This window comes from Bufo gargarizans, chromosome 2, assembly GCF_014858855.1.
Source record: "Bufo gargarizans isolate SCDJY-AF-19 chromosome 2, ASM1485885v1, whole genome shotgun sequence".
Taxonomy (NCBI): domain Eukaryota; kingdom Metazoa; phylum Chordata; class Amphibia; order Anura; family Bufonidae; genus Bufo; species Bufo gargarizans.
In genome coordinates this window covers 339,608,268-339,635,153 of record NC_058081.1, presented here as the reverse complement: position 1 = coordinate 339,635,153, position 26,886 = coordinate 339,608,268, and the positions used below count along the sequence as shown (strand labels likewise).

The 26,886-nt window shown below is 44.2% G+C and overlaps 1 protein-coding gene across 1 annotated transcript in view; it reads right to left on the bottom strand.

The window, feature by feature from the left end:
* Nucleotides 1-26,886, bottom strand: part of LOC122925950 (tyrosine 3-monooxygenase-like) — a 117,371-nt gene that overhangs the window by 34,630 nt on the left and 55,855 nt on the right. Inside the window, exon 7 of the mRNA XM_044277296.1 lies at nt 9,431-9,566. Coding sequence (XP_044133231.1) covers nt 9,431-9,566 — 136 coding nt within the window. The remainder of the gene's footprint in view (nt 1-9,430; nt 9,567-26,886) is intronic.

The following is a 26,886-nucleotide window of genomic DNA, read 5'->3' as shown; positions in this document are numbered from 1 at the left end:
TGATAGGCTGCCGGCCTAGTGCCTGCAGCCTATCAGAGGCCGGCGCAGGCCCGCATCGCTGACATGGAGGTAAGTTTGTGTGGTTTTTTTTTTTTTTCATTATATACAATACTTTTACTGGCACCTAGGGGCTGTTATTACTGGCAAAGGGGGCTCTTATTATTGGGGGCTCTTATTACTGGCAAAGGGGGGGTCTTATTACTGGGGGCTCTTATTACTGGCAAAGGGGGGTCTTATTACTGGGGGCTCTTATTACTGGCAAAGGGGGGCTCTTATTACTGGGGACTGTTATTACTGGCAAAGGGGGGCTCTTATTACTGGCAAAGGGGGGCTCTTATTACTGGGGGCTGTTATTACTGGCAAAGGGGGGCTGTTATTACTGGCAAAGGGGGGCTCTTATTACTGGGGGCTGTTATTACTGGCAAAGGGGGGCTATTATTACTGGCAAAGGGGGGCTGTTATTACAGGGGGCTCTTATTACTGGCAAAGGGGGGCTGTTATTACTGGCAAAGGGGGGCTGCTATTACTGGGGGCTCTTATTACTGGCTCAGAGGGACTGTTATTACTGGCACAGAGGGGCTCTTATTATTGGGGGCTGTTATTACTGGCACAGAGGGGCTCTTATTATTGGGGGCTGTTATTACTGGCACAGGGGGGGCTGTTATTACTGGGGGCTGCTATTACTGGCACAGGGGGGCTATTATTACTGGCACATGATTGGGGGCACTATAGGGGCATCTACTGAGGCCACAAAGAAGGGGTATTTTATATGGGCTCTCTGTACAGTACAATTTTATACTGGGACACATTATGGTGGGTACTATGGGGAAGGGGGGAGAGGAGTACTATGGGGTCATCTACGGGGGGTACTAAGAAGGGGTATTTTATACTTGCAAATTATGGGGGACACTGAGGGCATCTACTGGAGCATTTTATACTGGTACATTATGGGGGCACTAGGAGAAAGGAGAGTGTGGAGCACTATGGGGTCATTTACTAGGGGCACTATATAGGGGTATTTTATACTGGCACATTATGGGGGCACTATGGGGACATTAGCTCAACTGGGGGCATTACAAGGGGGTATTTTTTGCACTGTCACATTATAAGGAGAATTATTTCTACTGGGGGGGGGGCATTATGGTGGGCTTTATTACTCCCCTATGGTATGAGCCCCCTAGTAGCAGCACCATCCTCTCCCTGCTCTGCTATCCCTCTGCCCTTTCTCCAAATCCTTATTATGAAATCTTTCTCATAAGGATAAAGCACATCAGCTCCGCCGAGCCCCCGGCCAAAGTGTGGAAGTGGTGTCCGAGATCCCCAAGGGCCAAGCCAAGTAACTGTGAGTGTTCATGTGAAATATGATTGTTATACACATATAGCCTACACTGTGTAGTCTGTTCTATAAGCACCATTGTTTTGTGGCGGCGGACAGAAAATAATCTGAAAGTGCCCCTCCCGAGACAAGGCTCTGGATCCGCCACTGGTGGTACATGTGACAACAATCTCCCGTATTCTTCATATGTCTTGGCTATGGGGTAGAGTGGCAAGACGAAAGCCTTTTCTTACGAAGAAAAACATCCAAGCCACATTTACTACATTTTGTAAAAAAAACATCTGAAGTCTCCCAAAAGCATGTGGGAAAAGGTGTTATGGTCTGATGAAACAAAGGTTGAACTTTTTGGCCATAATTCCAAAAGATATGTTTGGCCCAAAAACAACACTGCACATCACCAAACGAACACCATACCCACAGTGAAGCATGGTGGTGGCAGCATCATGCTTCGGGGCTGTTTTTCTTCAGCTGGAACTCGGGCCTTAGTTAAGCTAGAGGAAATTAATGAACAATTCCAAATACCAGTCAATATTGGCACAAAGCATACATTCAAATCAACAAAGGAATGGCTTCACCAGAAGAAGATTAATGTTTTGGAATGGCCCAGCCAGAGCCCAGACTTGAATCCGTGAAATCTGTGGGGTGATCTGAAGAGGGCTAGTCAAAATGTGCCATGTTGATAGACTCATACCCAAAAAGACTGAGTGCTGTAATAAAATCAAAAGGTGCTTCAACAAAGTTTTAGTTTAAGGGTGTGCACACTTATGCAACCATATTATTTTATGTTTATTTTTTTTCTTCCCTCTACCTAAAAGATTTCAGTTTGTTTTTCAATTTAGTTGTACAGTTCATAGGTCACAATAAAGGTGGAAAAAGTTCTGAAATGATTTATCTTTGTCATCTTTTTTGTATCACAGAAACCTGACATTTTAACAGGGGTGTGTAGACTTTTTATATCCACTGTACACATAGGGTCACATTAGTAGGTATAATGTACTATATAGCACTACCGTCCAAGCTTTCACTCACATTACTGTTAGTTTTCAGTTTTTTCTGATCCGTCAGAAGAAAAAAAAAAAAAGCAATAAAACAGATCCTGCATTTTAAGCATCCGTTATGCTCATTTATGCACATTTTGCATCTATTTTAGCCATTTCCATCTGAGATGCGTTATTTTAGATGGAAAGAAAACAAAACGCTTTGTGTAGAACTTTTTTTTTAAATAAAAAAAAACTGATCTCAGATGGAAATGGGTAAAGAGGATGCAAAATGGACATAAATGAGCATAAAGTATGCTTAAAATCAGTGTTTTGTTTATTTATATTTTCTGCTGACGGATCAGAGGAACGGAAAACGGAACAGTGATGTGAACGCAGCCAAAGGCTTTATTCATATCTCAGGTGACTGTATCCGACAGAGAACATCCTGCCAGAGTTGACTGGATACAGCATTGATAGATTTTGCCGTTTACCAGGGATGCCCAACCAGCACCCTCCAGATGTTGCAAAACTACAACTCCCAGCATGCCTGGACAACCTAAAGCTATTAGGACATGCTAGGAGTTGTAGTTTTGCAACAGCTGGAGGGCTGCAGGTTGAGCTTTCCTTCAGGCCCTGTGACATGAGCATCGGAGCATTTCCCTTGCCCTGCGCTGAATTTGGAGAATTTTTCTGGAGATGACGTCACAGATCTGCAGAAAAAGCCCTTGCCCTGCGCAATTCAGCGCAGGGCAAGGGAGAGCATTGGAGCATAAAATGCTACGATGCTCATATCAAAGGGGCTGCGTGGAGGAAGAAGGAAATATGACAAACAGTCACAGTCATAACTAGTATGGCGTGAACTTGTATTTTCAAGTTTGGCATACAAGGTTCGGGTTATCTAAGAATCCCGTTATGGATTCCGCTACCACGGACTGTAACGAATCTCCTGGCACCCCGACTGGGTACCTCCGTCGATGGATGCTCCCAGTGCTTCCCGAGGACTCCAAGCACTCCGCTCTACACCAAAACCACCACATGAGCCAGGAACAGCTTTTACAAGAGCTAGTAGTTATAGCCAGGGGAGTATAGTAAATCTTCAGCTTATAGCAATCCCCACACACATGAGACGAGGCTCTATGTTGAATGTAAAACAGGAACTCTTTAATGGGTTATTTTTCAGCCTTTTATGCAGGTCTCCTAGCAAGGGACACTCCCCCTGGGGCCCTGGTAGAAGACTGTGACAGTTTATATTTTAGACAATCACATGCATTTACAGTATTGAAACCTTCCCAGCAATTGTACACAAAACCCCCTTCCCTCTGTCTGTAACGCAATCAACAAAATACAATGAGCATTGTCTTTGATGCAATTACCTAACACACTGGCATTGTCTGAGATGCAATTAACTAACAGACTGGCATTGTCTGAAACGCAATCAACAAAATACAATTACCAATAACACAAAGGCAACAACCCACATAGAATCCTCCCCTCTGCCTGTGATATAATCATGGTACACCATGGTTAACATAATCATCACAGGCAGGAGAATACACAATGTCCTCTGTCCTGGAGACAACCGAGTTGTAATTCAATTATCTCTCAGGACAGAGGGCAATCGCCAATACACACAGAGAGACAATGGAACAGACCTCACTACTCAACGTATACAATGTCCCACCCTTTACAATACACATAGACATTTAACATCCCAACATAGCACAAATTAGTTGTAAAAGTCTCTTGGGCCTGGCTGTACTCATGGCTTTTCTGTCCAAAACAGTTCCACAGATTTAAGCTGTGTGGCGGTCTGTCTTCTCCTTCAAAGTTAGTATGGGCCATAATCCTGGGGCAAGAGGCTGGCAACCAGTCCTCTCCAAAACCCAGTGGCGAGGTTGGTTTCGCCACACGGACCATAACAGAATTCTATGACGGCATAGCATGGCCAGCATAGCCTTCTATTATGACGGAATGAAATATGGAATGCCCATTATATGCTTCTATGGTGCATGCCGTCATAGAATTCCGTTATGGTCCGTGGTAGTGGAATCCATAATAGAATTCTTAGAAAACCCGAACCTTTTTACACCAAACTTTAAACACAAGTTTACTCAACACTACACATAACGCATTAACTAAATGTGAAAACTCCTCAAGTGTGTGTTAAATCTGCTACATCTGTGTGTATGTGTATATATATATATATATATATATATATATACACCCACACACAGACACACACATCATATATACTGTACACATAGTACACACACATATATTCACTGAACAAAAATATAAATGCAACACTTTCGGTTTTGCTCCCATTTTGCATGAGCTGAACTCAAACATCTGAAACATTTTCTACATACACAAAAGACTGATTGCTCTCAAATATTGTTCACAAATCTGTCTAAATCTGTGTTAGTGAGCACTTCTCCTTTGCCGAGATAATCCATCCCACCTCACAGGTATGGCATATCAAGGTGCTAATTAGACAGCATGAATATTGCACAGGTGTGCCTTAGACTGCCCACAATAAAAGAACACTCTGAAATGTGCAATGCTCATATGAGAGCTTCTTTATCTGTTCTATTCACCTGCTTACCATAGCATTTGCAGTGATGAGCAGGTAAACAGAGCAGAGAAGGGAGCACTCTTACAAAAAAAGAAGCGGACAACCACTTTAAAGACATACTTGGAAAACATTACATATAACACTACAGAACATACAGGGTAATACAGCCCCACATATGTACCTCTTACATCCAGTGACTTCTCTTCTCTGATGTAGATATTCTCTACTGTGTGCCAGGACAGGGAAGAGGAGTAGAGTGGGGAAGGGTAGCACTGGGAAGGCTTCTGATGGCAGCAGCACATCCTGCTGTAGCTTCTGAAAAAGGGACTTCTCCTCAGCAGTGCAGCCCCTGAGGACATGTGCAGGCTGCTGCTAGAGGCTAGAGCAGGGGTGCACAACCTGCAGCCCCCAGAGCCATGGTTTGTGGCCCCCGTCCTGCTGGGCAGAAACACAGCTGATACTGTGATCAATTGTGTTTCTGCCCAGAGCACCGCACAGCGAATGGATCACAGGTCTTGCTCCTGCACTGTAGCAGGAGCGGAAAGGGTCCCTTGCTATTAGAGAGAACAGGGAATCTGAGGAGAAGACAGAAGTGCTTTATTAGAGCTTCTGCCTTCTCCTCTATGAGCGCTCTGCAGTGTGGACCCGGCGAGCATGTGATTGCTGGGTGTCACAGGGGCAGAGGAGCGCAGAGCTGCAGGGTCAGTAGACCCTTATCAGCTCTGCCCTAAAGTCCCCTTCCCCAGCAGGCTGGTTTCCCTGTAACTGGGGCTCCTTTGGATGCTCCAGTTACAGTGGAAATAGTACAAAAAACAGTCATTTATTATCTCCCAAAGGTCTTTCAGTGACCTCTCGGGGACGAATTGTGGTAAAAATATATTTAAAAAATTTTTAAAAATTATTTTAAAAATTTTGAAAACTAAATAAAACAAAAAATAGAAAATTATTAAATAATTAAATATAATAAAAAAGAAAAAGGCTAAATAAAAGAGTGTTCACTGTCCCGCAACAGTCTGTTTATGACCCCTTAGGGGACATATTATGTGGCAAAAAAATATAAAAAAAAATAGAAAATTCTAACAAAAATAAAAAATTATAAAATACAAATAAAAAAAAAAGGAAATAATAAAATTAAAATAAAAAGGAAAAGTGTTGATTGTCCTCCAACTATTTTTTTATGACCTCTTGTGGGACATATTATGTGGCAAAAAATATATTAAAAAAAATAAGTAATAAACCAATTATAAAAAAAATATAATAAAATATTAATAAAATAAAAAGGAAAAAATAAAAAGGAAAAAGTGCAAAATGTTAAAAAGTGACAGTGTCCCCAAGGTCTTTTTATGACCTCTTAAAAATTAAGTTAAAAAAAGATAAAAAAATAAAAATTAAATACAAAAAAGAAAAAACACCCACACCAACCAAAACCGTCACCATTACCGCCCCATTCATGTGAAACGATACATATTATATAACAAAACGGCCTACGCAAAAAAGAGAACTAATTATAATAATTTATTTTGGCATCAGTTTGCATATTTAAAGAATAAGGAGCTATAGATTGAAAAAAAAAATTTTTTTTTAAAAACATTTTGTTCCCCCAAAAAAAAATTGTTTTAAAAATGATTTTGGTTACAAATAGATATGGTTACAACCGTTTGAACCACCAAGAACGCTAAATCACAAAAAAGTGTCTGGTCATTAAGGCCTTTTCAGGCCTGGTCATTAAAGTGTTAACCAATAAGCGCCTTCCATACTAGCAAGGTAAAGTGCTTACTGGTTACTGCAGGGCGCCTATAGCTGGATTGGTAGGAGATGGTAATAACCAGTGAGCTCTGTCCTCTGCAGTGAAGGAAAGTACTTATTTATGAATAGGAGGCAGGATGGAAGGAAATATCTTCACTTTTCTGGTAAAAATGTTTTTAAACAAGTTCCTGCAGCATGGCCCCTGAAATAGAAGATTCATACTTACCTGCTCAACGCCGCACTGGTCCTCAGCACCGCTGCATCCATCTTCCTGTCCCTGCGCTGTTTCCACCTGTCAGTGCATGGCCATGGTCACTTGCACGGCTCCAGTCAATGTCTGGCTTCAGCAGTGACACGCTGCTTGTGGCCACATCACCGCGTAAGCCAGTCATTGGCTGGAGTGGTGTATGACCATGTCCATGCACTGCCAGGTGTAAACAGCAGGGGCAATGCAAAGGACTGGAGCGGCAGGGAGCAGGTAAGTATAACTTCAGGGTTTCAGGGGCTATGCTGCAGAATGATATTTGGGACACTTACTGGGAAAAAGTGTTCATAGGAACGCTCATATTTTATATCTGGCCTGTATAATCATGCAGCTGGTCAGTCGATAAACAAAGAATTGCTCATTTGTCGGCTGATTTGCATATTTTATCATCATGTAAGGTGTACGATTATATGCAGCACATCTCCCTGTGTAATCTAAATGAAGGCGGAATGACTGTGGCAGCGATCACTCCTCCGATCAACATTTTTGTTGAAATAGAGCGATGTGACAATGCAGCCCCAGACCAAAAAAGGTTGTGCACCCCTGGGCTAGAGGCATCTCCTCATGGTAGGATTGGGGCCTTGCTGGGAGGAGGGGGGAAGCCAGAGCACAACCTGCTGAGGAGAAGCATGGAGGGGAGCTGGAAGGAGGAGCCAGAGCCCCTGGCAAGAACTCTAGACCAGAGCTGTTGTACTAATGTTAATAAGGGGACGGGGCCTTTCCTCCACAGCCGGGCCCCATAGCAGCTGCATGATCTCTCTCTATTAGAGGTACGCCACTGAGATGAACAAATCAATGGGTATCAATCAATTTGTCCATCAAACAGAGATCTTGAGCAAGAAGTAGCGATGAGCGGCAGGGGCAATATTCGAATTCGTGATATTTCACAAATATTTTGTAGAATATTCATCGTTATATTCTACAGTATTTTTTTTTTTACTCGAAAATCGTCAAGGTAATGATCGCATAATATGTGAATATTACACGATCAATACAGGCGTGGGTCAAAAACTAATATATAGCACTATAGAATATAGTACTATATATTTGTTTTTCGAATATTCAGTATTTTTTCCATCTGAACTCATGATTCCTCTCTGCTTCTTGCTTCTACAGGGAGGAATCATGACATCAGATGGAAAAAAATGACGAATATTCTAAAAAAACAAATATATAGCAACTATATTTAATATAGTGCTATATATATTTTTTTTTGAATATTTGTCATTTTTTCCATCTGAACACATGATTCCTTCCTGCTTAAGTTGCTTGTGATTGGCCCACAAGCAAGAAGCAGGGAGGACTCATGTGTTTAGATGGAAAAAATGATAAATATTCAAAAAACGAATATATAGCACTATATTCTAAATATTCGCAAATCCTCGAAGTTGCTATATTCGAGATAAAAATTTGTTTTTCGAATATTCGCGCTCAACGCTAGCAAGGTGTGGCTGTTACTGCTATTTAAGAGGCTGTACCCTCCCACTTACCCTGGGTTTACACCTGAGCGTTTTACAGCGCGTTCCTACGCGCTGTAAAACGCTCAACAAGGAGAAACCAATGCTTCCCTATGGGAATGGTTCTCACCTGGGCGTTTAACAGCGCGTACGATCGCACTGTAAAACGCCCGATGCTCAAAAAAGTTCTTGAGCTTCTTTGGGGCGTTTTGTCGCGCGTTCCCGTACATAGACTTTCGGGAACGCGCGACAATGGGCGTTCGCTTGTCTCTGTATGCGCAATTGTAAACGCCGGTACAATCGCGCATACAGAGCGCTCCATCGCGAACGCTCAGGTGTGAACCCAGCGTTAATTGATAGGGTCAGACATCTCACCTGGCCATGTCAATCTCAAGCCTGCACCACTGCTCCAAGTAGCAGCACAAGTACAGAGGCTCTGCTGCTGCAGCGGTGAATGTGCTGCTACAATTCTGGGTATATTTATTATTTTATTTTACTCACTGGCGTATTCCGCAGCGCTTTACAGACATTCTCATCCTTCACTGTCCCTAATGGGGCTCACAATATAAGTTCCCTATCAGTATGTCTTTGGAGTGTGGGAGGAACATATAAACTCCATGCAGATGTTGCCCTTGATCAAATTTTAACCTAGACAAGGCATCAGTCCTAACCACTGAGCCACCACCATGCTGCCTGCAGGCAAATATGGCCTTGTCAATCCATACATTTCAATCCATCATTCACTGACAGAAACTTAAAGCTCCTTTTCACAATGTGTCTGCTGCAGAAAACATTCAGAGCAGAAGGCACTTTTTTCCCCGTCAAAAATAATTGAAACCTGACGGAACAGATACAAATCGATTCTCCAAAAATATTTCAAACAAATTGGGATTAAAACGTTATAATTTGTCCGTTCCTACAGAAATACAGAAAACACAACCCTGATGTGAACAAGTTCTTAAAATCGCACATGACTCAGAGGCTTAAATCCATGCTGAATTTGTCTCAGTAGCCTAATTGTAGTGGGTGCCACTCTGGGTATGATACGTTAATCTATAAAATTGTACTTACGGTTCTGGTGAATGCATCACAGCAGAAGGATGTCTCAGGTACTGTGTGCTTGGAAACACACGGAAAGCTAGACACGCCAAGAAATCCCGTGCAGAAAGTAAACCAGCAGCTGGTCTTAGTTTAAATCCTGTTCTTTCTGCACAAAACATAACACTCACAAAGTTATACTCAATGAATCTAAAAAAACACAGGGCGGATTCGCATTGGCGTTATGGCATTCAGTTATAGGCTCCGTTTTAACAGAGTAAGGGCTCGTTCACACGAACGCATGAAGCCCGTGCCTGTGTTGTGGACTGCAAATTGCGGTCCGAGATCACTTGAATGGGTCCACGATCCCTCCGTTACGCAAAAAGATAGAGCTTGTTCTTTTTGCAGTGCGGAACGGATGCAGACCCATTATTACAGACGTGTGAATGGAGCCTAAGGCCTCTTTCACACGGGCGTCATAATTTTGGGCCGGATAAGATGCAGGTGCATTTTGCACGCGCGTGAGAAAAATCGGCATGTTTGGTACCCAGACCCGGACTTATTCACAGAAGTTCGGGTTTGGGTTAGGTGTTTTGTAGATTTTATTATTTTCCCTTATAACATGGTTATAAGGGAAAATAATAGCATTCTGAATACAGAATGAAAAGTAAATTAGGAATGGAGGGGTTAAAAAATATTATTATTTTTTTTAACTCACCTTAATCCACTTGTTCGCGCAGCCCAGCTTCTCTTCTTTCTTCTTTCTTCAGGACCTGGGTAAAGGACCTTTGATGACATCACTGCGCTCATCACATTACACATTTTGATTGCAAGGTACTTCTCACACATTTGGGCCCCTAAATTGCCAGGGCAGTATAACTACGCCACAAGTGACCCCATTTTGGAAAGAAGACACCCCAAGGTATTCCGTGAGGGGCATGGCGAGTTCCTAGAATTTTTTATTTTTTGTCACAAGTTAGCGGAAAATGATGATTTTTTTTTTTTCTCTTTTTTCCTTACAAAGTCTCATATTCCACTAACTTGCGACAAAAAATAAAAAATTCTAGGAACTCGCCATGCCCCTCACGGAATACCTTGGGGTGTCTTCTTTCCAAAATAGGGTCACTTGTGGCGTAGTTATACTGCCCTGGCAATTTAGGGGCCCAAATGTGTGAGAAGTACTTTGCAATCAAAATCTGTAAAAAATGACCGGTGAAATCCGAAAGGTGCACTTTGGAATATGTGCCCCTTTGCCCACCTTGGCATCAAAAAAGTGTCACACATCTGGTATCGCCGTACTCAGGAGAAGTTGGGGAATGTGTTTTGGGGTGTCATTTTACATATACCCATGCTGGGTGAGAGAAATATCTTGGCAAAAGACAACTTTTCCCATTTTTTTTATACAAAGTTGGCATTTGACCAAGATATTTTTCTCACCCAGCATGGGTATATGTAAAATGACACCCCAAAACACATTGCCCAACTTCTCCTGAGTACGGCGATACCAGATGTGTCACACTTTTTTGCTGCCAAGGTGGGCAAAGGGGCACATATTCCAAAGTGCACCTTTCGGATTTTGCAGGGCATTTTTTACACATTTTGATTGCAAAGTTCTTCTCACACATTTGGGCCCCTAAATTGCCAGGGCAGTATAACTACCCCACAAGTGACCCCATTTTGGAAAGAAGACACCCCAAGGTATTCCGTGAGGGGCATGGCGAGTTCCTAGAATTTTTTATTTTTTGTCGCAAGTTAGTGGAATATGAGACTTTGTAAGGAAAAAAGAAAAAAAAAGAAAAATCATCATTTTCCGCTAACTTGTGACAAAAAATAAAAAATTCTAGGAACTCGCCGTGCCCCTCACGGAATACCTTGGGGTGTCTTCTTTCCAAAATGGGGTCACTTGTGGCGTAGTTATACTGCCCTGGCAATTTAGGGGCCCAAATGTGTAAGAAGTACCTTGCAATCAAAATGTGTAAAAAATGGCCTGCGAAATCCGAAAGGTGCCCCTTTGCCCACCTTGGCTGCAAAAAAGTGTCACACATCTGGTATCGCCGTACTCAGGAGAAGTTGGGCAATGTGTTTTGGGGGGTCATTTTACATATACCCATGCTGGGTGAGAGAAATATCTTGGCAAAAGACAACTTTTCCCATTTTTTTATACAAAGTTGGCATTTGACCAAGATATTTTTCTCACCCAGCATGGGTATATGTAAAATGACACCGCAAAACACATTCCCCAACTTCTCCTGAGTACGGCGATACCACATGTGTGACACTTTTTTGCAGCCTAGATGCGCAAAGGGGCCCAAATTCCTTTTAGGAGGGCATTTTTAGACATTTGGATCCCAGACTTCTTCTCACACTTTCGGGCCCCTAAAAAGCCAGGGCAGTATAAATACCCCACATGTGACCCCACTTTGGAAAGAAGACACCCCAAGGTATTCAATGAGGGGCATGGCGAGTTCCTAGAATTTTTTTTTTTTTGCATAAGTTAGCGGATATTGATTTTTTTTTTGTTTTTTTCTCACAAAGTCTCATTTTCCGCTAACTTAGGACAAAAATTTCAATCTTTCATGGACTCAATATGCCCCTCACGGAATACCTTGGGGTGTCTTCTTTCCGAAATGGGGTCACATATGGGGTATTTATACTGCCCTGGCTTTTTAGGGGCCCTAAAGCGTGAGAAGAAGTCTGGAATATAAATGTCTAAAAATGTTTATGCATTTGGATTCCGTGAGGGGTATGGTGCGTCCATGTGAGATTTTATTTTTTGACACAAGTTAGTAGAATATGAGACTTTGTAAGAAAAAACAAAAACAAAAACAAACAAAAAATTTCCGCTAACTTGTGCCAAAAAAAATGTCTGAATGGAGCCTTACCAGGGGGGGGGGTGATCAATGACAGGGGGGTGATCAATGACAGGGGGGTGATCAATGACAGGGGGGTGATCACCCATATAGACTCCCTGATCACCCCCCTGTCACTGATCACCCCCCCTGTAAGGCTCCATTCAGACATCCGCATGATTTTTACGGATCCATGGATCGGATCCACAAAACACATGCGGACGTCTGAATGGAGCCTTACAGGGGGGTTATCAATGACAGGGGGTGATCAGGGTGATCAGGGTGATCACCCCCCTGTCAATGATCACCCCCCCTGTAAGGCTCCATTCAGACATCCGCATGATTTTTTACGGATCCATGGATACATGGATCGGATCCACAAAACACATGCGGACGTCTGAATGGAGCCTTACAGGGGGGTTATCAATGACAGGGGGTGATCAGGGTAATCAGGGTGATCACCCCCCTGTCACTGATCACCCCCCCTGTAAGGCTCCATTCAGACATCCGCATGATTTTTTACGGATCCATGGATACATGGATGTCAATGATCACCCCCCCTGTAAGGCTCCATTCAGACATCCGCATGTGTTTTGCGGATCCGATCCATGTATCCATGGATCCGTAAAAATCATGCGGACGTCTGAATGGAGCCTTACAGGGGGGTGATCAATGACAGGGGGGTGATCAATGACAGGGGGTGATCAGGGAGTGTATATGGGTGATCACCCGCCTGTCATTGATCACCCCCCTGTAAGGCTCCATTCAGACGTCCGTATGCTTTTTGCGGATCCAATCCATGTATCCGTGGATCCGTAAAAATCATACGGACGTCTGAACGGAGCCTGACAGGGGGGTGATCAATGACAGGGCGGTGATCAATGACAGGGGGGTGATCAGGGAGTGTATATGGGTGATCACCCGCCTGTCATTGATCACCCCCCTGTAAGGCTCCATTCAGACGTCCGTATGCTTTTTGCGGATCCGATCCATGTATCCAGCGATCCGTAAAAATCATACGGACGTCTGAACGGAGCCTGACAGGGGGGTGATCAATGACAGGGCGGTGATCAATGACAGGGGGGTGATCAATGACAGGGGGGTGATCAGGGAGTTTATATGGGGTGATCATGGGTGATCAGGGGTTTATAAGGGGTTAATAAGTGACGGGGGGGGGGTGTAGTGTAGTGTAGTGTGGTGTTTGTTGCTACTGTACTGACCTACCTGAGTCCTCTGGTGGTCGATCCTAACAAAAGGGACCACCAGAGGACCAGGTAGGAGGTATATTAGACGCTGTTATGAAAACAGCGTCTAATATACCTGTTAGGGGTTAAAAAATTCGGATCTCCAGCCTGCCAGCGAGCGATCGCCGCTGGCAGGCTGGAGATCCACTCGCTTACCTTCCGTTCCTGTGAGCGCGCGCGCCTGTGCGCGCGCGTTCACAGGAAATATCGGCTCTCGCGGGAGGACGCGTATATGCGTCCACCCAGAAGAGCAGGGCCGCCGGCAGGACGCAATCCTGCGTACGGCGGTCCTGAGGTAGTTAAGAATGCTATTGTTTTAACTTATAACTTGGTTATAAGGGAAAAAAATAATTATCGGGTTAGGCCCCTTTCACACGGGCAAGATTTCCGCACGGGTGCAATGCGTGAGGTGAACGCATTGCACCTGCACAGAATCCGGACCCATTCACTTCAATAGGGATGTGCAGATGAGCGGTGATTTTCACGCATCACTTGTGCGTTGCGTAAAAATCGCAGCATGCTCTATATTGTGCGTTTTCCACGCAAAGCAGGCCCCATAGAAGTGAATGGGGCTGCGTGAAAATTGCAAGCATCCGCAAGCAAGTGCGGATGCGGTACGATTTTCACGCACGGTTGCTAGGAGACGATCGGGTTATAACATGGTTATAAGGGAAAATAATAGCATTCTTAATACAGAATATATAGAACAAAAGGGCAAAAATTGCGCATGTTCCCGCAACGCACCCGCATCTTATCCGGGCCAAAAACATGACGCCTGTGTGAAAGAGGGCTAAGGTCTCTTGCACATGAATGTTTTTTTTCCCGTTTATGTTCCGTTTTTTGCATTCATTTCGGGTCCATTCACACGTCCGTAATGTATTGCGGATCCGCCCCCCATAGAACTGCCTATTCTTGTCCGCAATTGCGGACAAGAATAGAACATGTTCTATTTTTTTCGGGAGCCGTGGACCAAAACATTGGGGCCGTGCTCCAGAAATGCGGATGCGAACAGCACACTGTGTGCTTTCCGCATGTCTTTTGTCCCCATAGAGAATGAATGGGTCCGGATTCGTTCCGCAACGTTGCGGAATGGATCTGGACCCATTCTACGGACGTGTGAATGGACCCTTATTGTCCGCATAACGGACAAGGATAGTACTGTTCTATCAGGGGCCAGCTGTTCCATTCTGCAAAAAACGGAATGCACAAGGACGTCATCCGTATTTTTTGCTGATCCATTTTTTTGCGGACTGCAAAATATTGAAAAAGCCATACGGTCATGTGCAAGAGGCTTAAAGGGCTTCTGTCACCCCACTAAAGTCATTTTTTTTGGGGGGGCTAGTTACAGTCCTTATAGTGCAATATATGAGAATATAATGTTGTTACTTACTTTCATTTGGCCGTTTCTTATAAAAACGAAGTTTTATAATATGCAAATCAGGTCTCTACCAGCAAGTAGGGCGTCTACTTGCTGGTAGCCGCCGCAAAAAACCGTCCCCTCGTCGTGTTGATTGACAGGGCCAGCCGCTATCTCCTCCTCCGGCCGGCCCTGTCAGCATTTTAAAAATCGCGCACCTTTGTTCATTCGGCGCAGGCGCTCTGAGATGAGGAGGCTCGTCTCCTCAGAATTCCCTCAGTGCGCCTGCGCCGATGACATCACCGAAAGAGAAGACATCAACACGACGAGGGGGCGTTCTTTTGCGGCGGCTACCAGCAAGTAGACGCCCTACTTGCTGGTAGAGACCTGATTTGCATATTATAAAACTTAGTTTTTATAAGAAACGACCGAATGAAAGTAAGTAACAACATTATATTCTCATATATCGCGCTATAAGGAATGTAACTAGCCCCCCAAAAAAAAATGACTTTAGTGGGGTGACAGAAGCCCTTTAAGGTCTCATGCACACAAACGTTGTTTGTTTCCGTGTCTGTTCCATTTTTTTTGTGGATAGGATGCGGACCCATTTTGTTTCTTTTTTTTTGTATTAACAATTTTTATTGTTTTTAAAAGTCATAAATTTTATGATAGTAAACAATAAGATACAGTAATTACGAGCACATTGCTTTCCAGACAATAGTAAAACCCATTAATTTCAATGGGCAGCAAAAACTGCGGACAGCACACCGGGTGCTGTCCGCATCAGTATGTTCATTCCGTAGCACCACAAAAAAAAAATAGAACATGTCCTATTCTTGGCCGTTTTTTTTTTGGGGGCGGATCCGCAATTTGCAGACTGTAAAACGCATACGGTCGTGTGCATGTAGCCTTAAGGTACTTTTAGGCCCCTTTCACACGGGCGAGTTTTCCGTGCGGGTGCGATCCGTGCTGCGAACGTATGGCACCAGCACTAAATCCTGACCCATTCATTTCTATGGGGCTGTGCACATGAGCGATGTTTTTAACGCATCACTTGTGCGTTCAGTTGAAATCGCAGCATGCTCTATATTTTCAGATTTTGACGTGACGCAGGCCCCATAGAAGTGAATGGGGTGTGTGAAAATCGGATGGCATCCGCAAGCAAGTACGGATGCCGTGCGATTTGCACGCATGGTTGCTAGGAGACGATCGGGATGGAGACCCGATCATTATTATTTTCCCTTATAACATGGTTATAAGGGAAAATAATAGCATTCTGAATACAGAATGCATAGTAAACCAGCGCTAGAGGGGTTAAAATATTTTTTTAAAATAATTTAACTCACCTTAGTCCACTTGCTCGCGAAGCCGGCATCTCCTTGTGTCTCCGCTGCTGATGAACAGGACCTGGGGTGAGCTACTCCATTAAATAGAGCTTAAGGACCTTCGATGATGTCACTCCGGTCATCACATGATCTTTTACCATGGTGAATCACCATGGTAAAAGATCATGTGACGTACCATGTGATGACCGGAGTGACGTCATCGAAGGTCCTTAACCTGTATTTAATGGAGCAGCTCACCCCAGGTCCTGTTCATCAGCAGCGGAGACACAAGGAGATGCCGGGCTTCGCGAGCAAGTGGACTAAGGTGAGTTACATTTTTTATTTTATTTTTTTAACCCCTCTAGCGCTAGTTTACTATGCATTCTGTATTCAGAATGCTATTATTTTCCCTTATAACCATGTTATAAGGGAAAATAATACAATCTTCAGAACATCAATCCCAAGCCCGAACTTCTATGAAGAAGTTCGGGTTTGGGTACCAAACATGCGCGATTTTTCTCACGCGAGTGCAACGCATGACAATGTTTTGCACTTGCGCAGAAAAAATCGCGCATTTTCCCGCAACGCACCCGGCTCTTATCCGGGCAAAAAAAATGACGCCCGTGTGAAAGAGGCCTTACACTTTCAGCAGAGGATTCCGGCAGGCAGTTCCGATCCGGCAATCTGGACGCAAACGGATGCATTTGTGAGACGGATCCAGATGCGGATCCGCCTGACAAATGCATTGCAATACCGTATACGTCTTTCCGGTTGTCATCCAGAAAAATGGATCCGGTATTTTTTTTTCTCACAGATTTAATGGTCTGCCATGCGTTGACGGAAAGAGCAGATCTGTTTTGCCGGAACACTTTTCAATGCATTCTGGCAAGTGTTCAGGATTTTTGGCCGGAGAGATAACTGCAGCATGCTGCGGTATTTTCTTCGGCCAAAAAACGTAAGAGGGACTAAACTGATGCATCCTGATGCATCCTGAACGGAATGCTATCCCTTCAGAATGCATTAGGATAAAACTGATCATTTTTTTTTTCTGGTATTGAGCCCCTAGGACGGAACTCAATACCGGAAAACAAAAACGCTAGTGTGAAAGTACCCTTTTAGCCGAATATAACAGAATTTTAGGATGGAAATCAAAACGAAAGCCTTGGGGAATGGGGACACATAACAGTTCCGTTTGGTTCCGTTATACTGTGATAGAAAAAAATTGCCCTGTCGACTTCCGGAATGCCATAACGCCAATGCAAACCCGCCCTTATTAGAAAATATGGCATCAATGGCAAAGTCAGTTATTTATAGAAGCTTTCAATCGGAAAAGAATGAGTCAATATAAGAAATGGAGATGGAGTAAGGGCTCATGCACAAGACCGTATGTATTTTGCGGTCTGCAAAAACGGATCCACAAAAAATACGGATGACTTCCGTGTGCATTCCGTATTTTGAGGAACTGAACAGCTGGCGCCTAATAGAACAGACCTATCCTTGTCCGTAATGCGGACAATAATAGGACATGTTCTATTTTTTTGCGGAACGGAAATACGGACATAAGGAAACGGAACGCACACGGAGTAACTACGTTTTTTCTTTTGCGAAACCATTGAAATGAATGGTTCCGCTTATGGTCCGCAAAAAAAATGAAACGGATACGGAAAGAAAATACGTTTGTGTGTATGAGCCCTAAAACTAAGGCTGGTGTCACAAAGCATTTTAGTAGCAGATTTGAACTTCATGGAAACACTGCAGCCGAATATATACCCATCATGTTGTTTTTTTTGTTTCTGCAGCATTCTTCGGGTTAGTGGTGTTTTGATCATAAGGTGCTATGCTGAGGTTATGGAGATTTTTCTGGCATTTTTACTACCTAGGCTTTTTAGAAGTTCAAAAATACCAGGAAAAATGCATTTGCATGCGCTATATAGACATTATTATCTCTCACTGTCCCCACTGCAGCTCACAGTCCCTTTTAGTATGTCTTTGGAGTGCGGGTGGAAACTGGGGTACCTGGAGGAAACCCACACAAACTCATTGAGAGTATACACTCACCTAAAGAATTATTAGGAACACCATACTAATACGGTGTTGGACCCCCTTTTGCCTTCACAACTGCCTTAATTCTACGTGGCATTGATTCAACAAGGTGCTGATAGCATTCTTTAGAAATGTTGGCCCATATTGATAGGATAGCATCTTGCAGTTGATGGAGATTTGAGGGATGCACATCCAGGGCACGAAGCTCCCGTTCCACCACATCCCAAAGATGCTCTATTGGGTTGAGATCTGGTGACTGTGGGGGCCATTTTAGTACAGTGAACTCATTGTCATGTTCAAGAAATGAATTTTAAATGATTCGAGCTTTGTGACATGGTGCATTATCCTGCTGGAAGTAGCCATCACAGGATTGGTACATGGTGGTCATGAAGGGATGGACATGGTCAGAAACAATGCTCAGGTAGCCCGTGGCATTTAAACGATGGCCAATTGGCACTAAGGGGCCTAAAGTGTGCCCATAAAACATCCCCCACACCATTACACCACCACCACCAGCCTGCACAGTGGTAACAAGGCATGATGGATACATGTTCTCATTCTGTTTACGCCAAATTCGGACTCTGCCATTTGAATGTCTCAACAGAAATCGAGACTCATCAGACCAGGCAACATTATTCCAGTCATTATTCCAGTCCAATTTTGGTGAGCTCGTGCAAATTGTAGCCTCTTTTTCCTATTTGTAGTGGAGATGAGTGGTACCCGGTGGGGTCTTCTGCTGTTGTAGCCCACCTTTCTTTCCCATTCTGACATTCAGTTTGGAGTTCAGGAGATTGTCTTGACCAGGACCACAACCCTACATGCATTGAAGAAACTGCCATGTGATTGGTTGACTAGATAATCGCATTAATGAAAAATAGAACAGGTGTTCCTAATAATTCTTTAGGTGAGTGTACAAACTCCATGCAGATTCGAAGTTAGCACCCCAGCACTAACCATTGAGACCCTGTGCTGCCCAATAAAAAAGGAATATAAAAAATAAATAAAAATTTGAATAAAATATATAAAAAAGAGAAATACAAATAAAAATAACAAAAATGTGGGTGGCAGTCTCTAAAACTGCATAAAAAAATGCTAGGTCACATTTCATGTAAGCCATTCTCAACAGCTGAAGTGACGTTTTCTCAGTTTTTTAGTTAGAAAAAATGAGACGTAATAAGTACCTATACTTTGTAATTGCATTGCTGCCAATGTCGTCAGAACACGCTGATAGAATGTTAATATGTTCACTGACGCAGAAGCTTCTTAGGTAATATAAACCTCAAGCATTCAGAAAATGTGCATGTGAAGTAAATGTTATATTGTGTGTATGAGTTCCTGAAAGCCTGCCAAAAACTGATTATTTTCCACCACATAGGTAAATCTCTCTCTGACATCTTCACAGCAGGTTGTCAGTTACAGTAACTGTGTAAATACATTATAGGACTAATCTTGTACTGGTCTAGATTTACAAGCTTGTGTTAAGCTCCAGAGCTGTACTCACTACTCTGCTGGTCATTGGAAACAGTTGACAAGCTTGTGATCAGACGCCCCAAACAGTGTGACTGAGCTCCCATCAGATTACCATGCCTTGAGTAAAGACTAAGGCCCCTTTCACACAGGCGAGAATTCCGTGCGGCTGCAATGCGTGAGGCGAACGCATTGCACCCGCACTGAATCTGGACCCATTCACTTCAATGGGGCTGTGCACATGAGCGGTGATTTTTCACGTATCACTTGTGCGTTGCGTGAAAATCGCAGCAAGCTCTATATTGTGCGTTTTTCATGCAACGATTTTCATGCATGGTTGCTAGGTGACAATCTGGATAGGGACCCGATCTTTATTATTTTCCCATATAGCATGGTTATAAGAGAAAATAATAGCATTCTTAATACAAAATGCAAAGTAAATTAGGGATGGAGGGGTTAAAAAAAAATAAAATAATTTAACTCACCTCACCCACTTGTTCGCGCAGCCCGGCTTGTCTTCTTTCTTCTTCTTTGAGGACCTGGGAGGAAAGGACCTTTGGCGACGTCATTGCGCTTATCACATGGTCCATCACATGGACCATCACCATGGTAATGGACCATGTGATGAGCGCAGTGACGTCCTCAAAGAAGAAGAAAGAAGACAAGCCGGACTGCGCAAACAAGTGGATGAGGTGAGTTTAATTTTTAATTTTTAACCCCTCTATCCCTAATTTACTTAGCATTCTGTATTAGGAATGCTATTATTTTCCCTTAAAAACCATGTTATAAGGGAAAATAATACACAACACATCTACATAACACTGATCCCAAACCCAAACCCGAACTTCTGTGAAGAAGTCTGGGTTCGGGTCTGGGTACCAAACATGCCAATTTTTCTCACGCGCGTGCAAAATGCATTTAAACGCTTTGCACTCACATGGAAAAATAGCACATTTTCCCGCGACGCACCCGCATCCTATCCGGCCCTCACACGCGACGCCCTCTTTAGGCCTCTTTAACATGTCAGTGAATCACGAATGTATGCTGTTCGTGTTCTTCATGGACTGTTGACTTATCTGTTGACTTTAATGTGTGTATTCACACATCAGTAGTTTTCCGTGGACCATGGGTCTTGGTGAAACTACAGAAGCATAGTCTATTTAGTCCATGATTATGGATCCCTCATGCACATTATTGCCTAGGAGGTTGATTTTTCATGAGGGGAACATTTGAAGTCAGTTTTGCTTTAGGCCTCTTTCACCCTACAATTTTTTGTTTTTGTTTTGCGGGACGTTTTTTGCGTTCCATATACAGTCTCATCTTTAAATGTAACACTTCTGTCTAGAGAAGCTATTCCACTTTTCCTACTCCACCCTCCTCCTGGAATAAGAATGTGACTTTTTTGCGACTGAAAAAAAAAAAAAGTCTTAATGATAAATTTGGAGTGAAACTCATTAACATAGCTAACCCTGCCCACTTTCCCACCCACATTACAAAACTGGAGTGAGTGGTGAAAAAATGCAAAAAGTAGAAAAAGACCTATTTTAGCGACATTTTGATGCCATAGTTCTGGAGTGAAGGTATGATAAATCAGAGCCTATGGGTCTGTGAAAACTATGGAGACAACACAGATACCATCCATGTTTGGTCCATGGTTTTCACAGCCTGGCAGTGTCCATGGTAAATGGATAACACATGGAGGTAAAAAAAAACTGACACACGAGGAGGGGGGAGTAAGCCACCACTAGATACTTTCAGTGGCTGCTTATCTCCCCAAGAACAAAAGGATTGTGCATGTTGAAATCTAACTGCTGAATCCTTCTTGCACCTGACATCTTCTTTCGGGGAGAGTTTGAAAGCCCATATTATTCCAAACAATAAACAAATCCAAAGTTTGGTGATTCACTTTGAATGAATTTGGCGAAGTCAGTACACTAGTGAGGGAGAAGATGAGAAGGGCAGAGAGAATGAAGATGAAGATCACACGACCCCAGCCTGGGCCTGGCTAGTGGGCTTTTCCACAATGCGTTGCAGTCCGTCTGACAGCCAATCAGCAGGTTGTATGTTAGCTCTAAAGGCAAAGACACCACTGGGAGCTCAGCCACTGATATGATAGGATAGTGATGGCCAACCATTTAGAGGCTGAGTACCCAAACTGCAACCCAAAACCCACTTATTTATTACAAAGTGCCCACACGGCAATTTAACCTGAATACTAAAAAAAATACTGGCCAAGTTAAGCTGTGGGTGCATGGCTTAACACATGCCCCTGTAAAACGAATGCCCCCGTTGGCACCCCTACTATTAAAAATGTCCCATTAGTGGCCCCCAGTATTATTAAGGCTCTCATTAGTGGCCTCCGGTATTAATAATGCCAGATTACTGGTCCACAGTATTCATAAGGCCCCCCTTAGTGGCCCCCAGTATTAAAAATGCCCTATTAGTGGTCTCTAGTATTAATAATGCTCCAGTCATTGCCCCTAGTATTAATAAGGCCCCCGTTAGTGGACTCCAGTATTAATAATGCCCCATTAGTGGTGGCCCCTAGTATTAATAAGGCACCCATTAGTCCCCCCAGTATTAATGTGTCCCATTAGTTGCCCCCAGTATTACTAAGGCTCTTATTAGTGGCCTACAGTATTAATAATGTCCCAATACTGGTCCGCAGTATTAATGTGGCCCCTAGTATTAAAATGCCCCATTAGTGGCCCCTAGTATTAATAATGCTCCAGTCATTGCCCCTAGTATTAATAAGGCCCCCCTTTAGTGGACTCCAGTATTAATAATGCCCCATTAGTGGTGGCCCCTAGTATTAATAAGGCACCAATTAGTCCCCGCAGTATTAATAAGGGTCCCATTAGTGGCCCCCAGTATTAATAATGCCCCAACAGTGGCCCTCAATATTAATAATGCCCCATTAGTGGCCCCCACTATTAATAAGACCCACATTAATGGTCCCCAGTAAAATGAATGCCCCATTAGTACCCCCCAGTATTATTTTTCCTCCATTAGTGGCTCGCAGACCTACGCTCAACAGTGATAACGTTTTGCAGGTCTTGCTGCTTCCATCAATGCTACAAAACATCATCACGCTGGAGCGCAGGTCCTGTCCTACGCATCTTGTGATCAGTGAGTGTTCACCACGGCACGATCAAATGGATGAGGCGAGTTTTTGTCACCACCAGACATCTGAGAAGCTCTGACAGACGTTCTTCAGAACCTCCTCCTTGAGGTTTCTTTTGTTTTGCTTTCGTTTTCTCATTTCGTTAGCCTCTCTCAGCTGTCATGTAGTTGCACTGATTGCATCCCTTTAAATCCCTTCCCATACTGCATCACTTTGCGGTTTATACAACTTCCTGGAGTGTGTGCATGCTGGATGCTACTACTGAGTCTTCTACAGATAAGTTTTGTTCATTCATTTGTGTTTTCCTGTTTGCTGGATCCCAGGTGACCCTGACTCCCTCCGTATCAAGTGTAGGGAGCCGGTGGTTGTGTCCCCTCACTATTATAGGGTGTTCAGGTGTTATACAGTCGAGGTACGAGGATATGCGATCATCTACCATTGAGATTTTTGCATAGGCTGAGCAGTTAGCAGTAGTTTTCTGTACACCTTCCGTGACAGTTTTATTTATTTATCTTTAACAAAAACGGTAATGGGGCACAAAGGCTGTACTAATGAGCCCTGGGCACGGCCCACAAAGAGCTACATGCCCACAGAAAGGGTTCTGAGTGCCCCCTCTGGCATACGTACCATAGGTTCACCACCACTGTGATAGGACATGTCTGCCATGTCTCAGACACCAATTAGACACACAAGCCAGCCATTTTAGAGGCTATGCAGGGACAGTGTAGGGATTATGATTAGTTAGGTAAATTGAATTAGTGTACTAGGCAGAAAGTCAGGTTTTATCATTAGGGACAGGGCCGGTGCTATAATAAGGAAGACCAAGCAGCTGCCTTAGGGCGCAGAGACGGTAGGGTGGAAAAAATGAAACTTTTTTTTTAAATACCCTGTATTTTTTTCGCATGATGGCTGACATGGGGGCATGATGGCTGACATAGGGGACTTATGGCTGACATGGGGGGCTGATCTGAGGCATTGGGGGTCTGATCTGAGGCAGTGGCGGATCCAGAGCCTGGTCTCGGGAGGGGCACTTTCAGATTATTTTCTGTCCGCCGCCACAAAACAATGGTGCTTATAGAACAGACTACACAGTGTAGGCTATATGTGTATAACAAACATATTCCACATGAACACTTACAGTCACTTGGCCCTTGGGGGTCTCAGACGCCACTTCCACACTTTGGCCGGGGGCTCGGTGGAGCTGATGTGTTTTATCCTAATGAGAAAGATTTCATAATAAGTATTTGGAGAAGGGGCAGAGGGAGAGCAGAGCAGGGAGAGGCTGGTGCTGCTACTAGGGGGTCATACCATGGGGGAGTAATAAAGCCCACCATAATGCCCCCCCCAGTAGTAATAATTCTCCTTATAATGTGACAGTGCAAAAAATACCCCCTTGTAATGCCCCCAGTTGAGCTAATGTCCCCATAGTGCCCCCATAATGTGCCAGTATAAAATACCCCTATATAGTGCCCCTAGTAAATGACCCCATAGTGCTCCACACCCTCCTTCCTCCTAGTGCCCCCCATAATGTACCAGTATAAAATGCCCAGTAGATGCCCTCAGTGTCCCCCATAATTTGCAACTATAAAATACCCCTTCTTAGTGCCCCCCGTAGATGACCCCATAGTACTCCTCTCCCCCTTCCCCATAGTACCCACCATAATGTGTCCCAGTATAAAATTGTACTGTACAGAGAGCCCCTATAAAATACCCCTTCTTTGTGGCCTCAGTAGATGCCCCTATAGTGTCCCCAATCATGTGCCAGTAATAATAGCCCCCCTGTGCCAGTAATAGCAGCCCCCCTGTGCCAGTAATAGCAGCCCCCAGTAATAACAGCCCCCCCTGTGCCAGTAATAATAGCCCCCCTGTGCCAGTAATAGCAGCCCCCCTGTGCCAGTAATAGCAGCCCCCAGTAATAACAGCCCCCCCTGTGCCAGTAATAACAGCCCCCCTGTGCCAGTAATAACAGCCCCCAGTAATAAGAGCCCCTCTGTGCCAGTAATAACAGCCCCCAGTAATAAGAGCCCCTCTGTGCCAGTAATAACAGCCCCTCTGAGCCAGTAATAAGAGCCTCCAGTAATAACAGCCCCCAGTAATAAGAGCCCCCCTTTGCCAGTAATAACAGCCCCCCCCCCCCTTTGCCTGTAATAAGAGACCCCCCTTTGCCAGAAATAAGAGCCCCCCCTTTGCCAGAAATAAGAGCCCCCCCTTTGCCAATAATAAGAGCCCCCCTTTGCCAGTAATAGCCCCCCTTTGCCAGTAATAGCCCCCCCTTTGCCAGTAATAGCCCCCCTTTGCCAGTAATAGCCCCCCTTTGCCAGTAATAGCCCCCCCTTTGCCAGTAATAGCCCCCCCTTTCCAGTAATAGCCCCCCTTTGCCATTAATAGCCCCCCCTTTGCCAGTAATAGCCCCCCCTTTGCCAGTAATAGCCCCCCTTTAGCAGTAATAACCGCCCCCAGGTGCCAGTAAAAGTATTGTATATAATGAAGAAAAAAAACCACACATACTTACCTCCATGTCAGCGATGCGATGCGATGCAGGCCTCTTCTGGCCTGTGTCTCACGCTGTTTGGCTCAGGCAGCGCGATGACGTCATCGCGCCGCCTGCGCCGGCCTCTGATAGGCTGCCGGCCTAGTGCCTGCAGCCTATCAGAGGAAGGGAAAGGGACACACCTCTCCCTTCCCTGCCGCAGCACAGGCAGGCATCTGTATCGCTGTCCTGAGGACGGCGATACAGATGCCTGGAGATGAGCGCTTCCACAATGGTAGCGCTCATCTCCCTGTGCCCAGCCGCCGCCGCCAGCTCGGGGGGGGGGGGGCAATTGCCCCGTTGCCCCCCCTTCCTGGATCCGCCACTGATCTGAGGTCTAATTAACATTGGGGGTCTGATTGGTGGTCTGACCTGAGGTGCAATGGAAAATATTTTTTTCTTATTATCCTCCTCTAAAACCTAGGTGCCCCTTATGGGTTGGGGCGTCTTAGGCTGAGTTCACACGAGCGTGATTTCCGCGCGGGTGCAATGCAGTAGGTGAACGCATTGCACCTGCACTGAATCCTGACCCATTCATTTCAATGGGGCTGTGCACATGAGCATTTTTTTTCATGCATCACTTCTGCAATGCTTTAAAATCGCAGCATGTTCTATATTCTGCGTTTTTCACGCAGCCCTGGCTCCATAGAAGTGAATGGGGCTGCGTTAATAACGCATTGCATCTGCAAGCAAGTGCGGATGCAATGCGTTTTTCACTGATGGTTGCTAGGAGATGTTGTTTGTAAACCTTCAGTTTTTTATCACGCGCATGAAAAAAGCATCAAAACGCATTGCACCCGCGCGGAAAAAACTGAACAACTAAACGCAATCGCAGCCAAAACTGACTGAACTTGCTTGCAAAATGGTGCGAGTTTAACTGAACGCACCCTGAACGCATCCGGACCAAATCTGTCACGCTCGTGTGAACTCAGCCTTAGAGGGCAAAAAATACGGTCCTCAAACCAGCGATTGGAAGCAGAGAGAAGATACCAGGACCACACAGAGGGGAAGCCAGCTGCTGCAGGTGGGACCAGGGCCAGGTGAGCTGCGGAGGGGGGGGGGGGCGCCAAAATGTAGCTTCGCTTGTGTTGGAAAAAATCCTTGCACCGGCCCTGAGAGACAGTACTATTTTTTTTATGTGCAGGAGCCATCCTTTTTCTTCAGACACCTATTGCAAAGCTTCTCCAGTTCATAAGTGTGCAATTGTCATATATCCCAGCATCACCAGCAGCTTATATTTCACCGCATATGCTGCACAATCGCTCCTTTTTATTTCCAAAAACCTGTTTCAAAGACTCTGCAGTTTATATTTGTGCAATAAGCATATTTTACTGCATCAACGTGCATAGCATATTTTTTTTGCACCGATAAGCATATGTTTTTGTGCACATATAAGCATATGTTAATGCATCAATATCAGTGCATAGTTTGGTCGCACTGAGGGAACATCCAATTGGACCTATATTTTTAATACCAAAAACCTGTTGCAATTTGTCTACTGTTTAGAAGTGCGCAAATAAACATATTTTAGCAGTATACAGTTTGGTTAC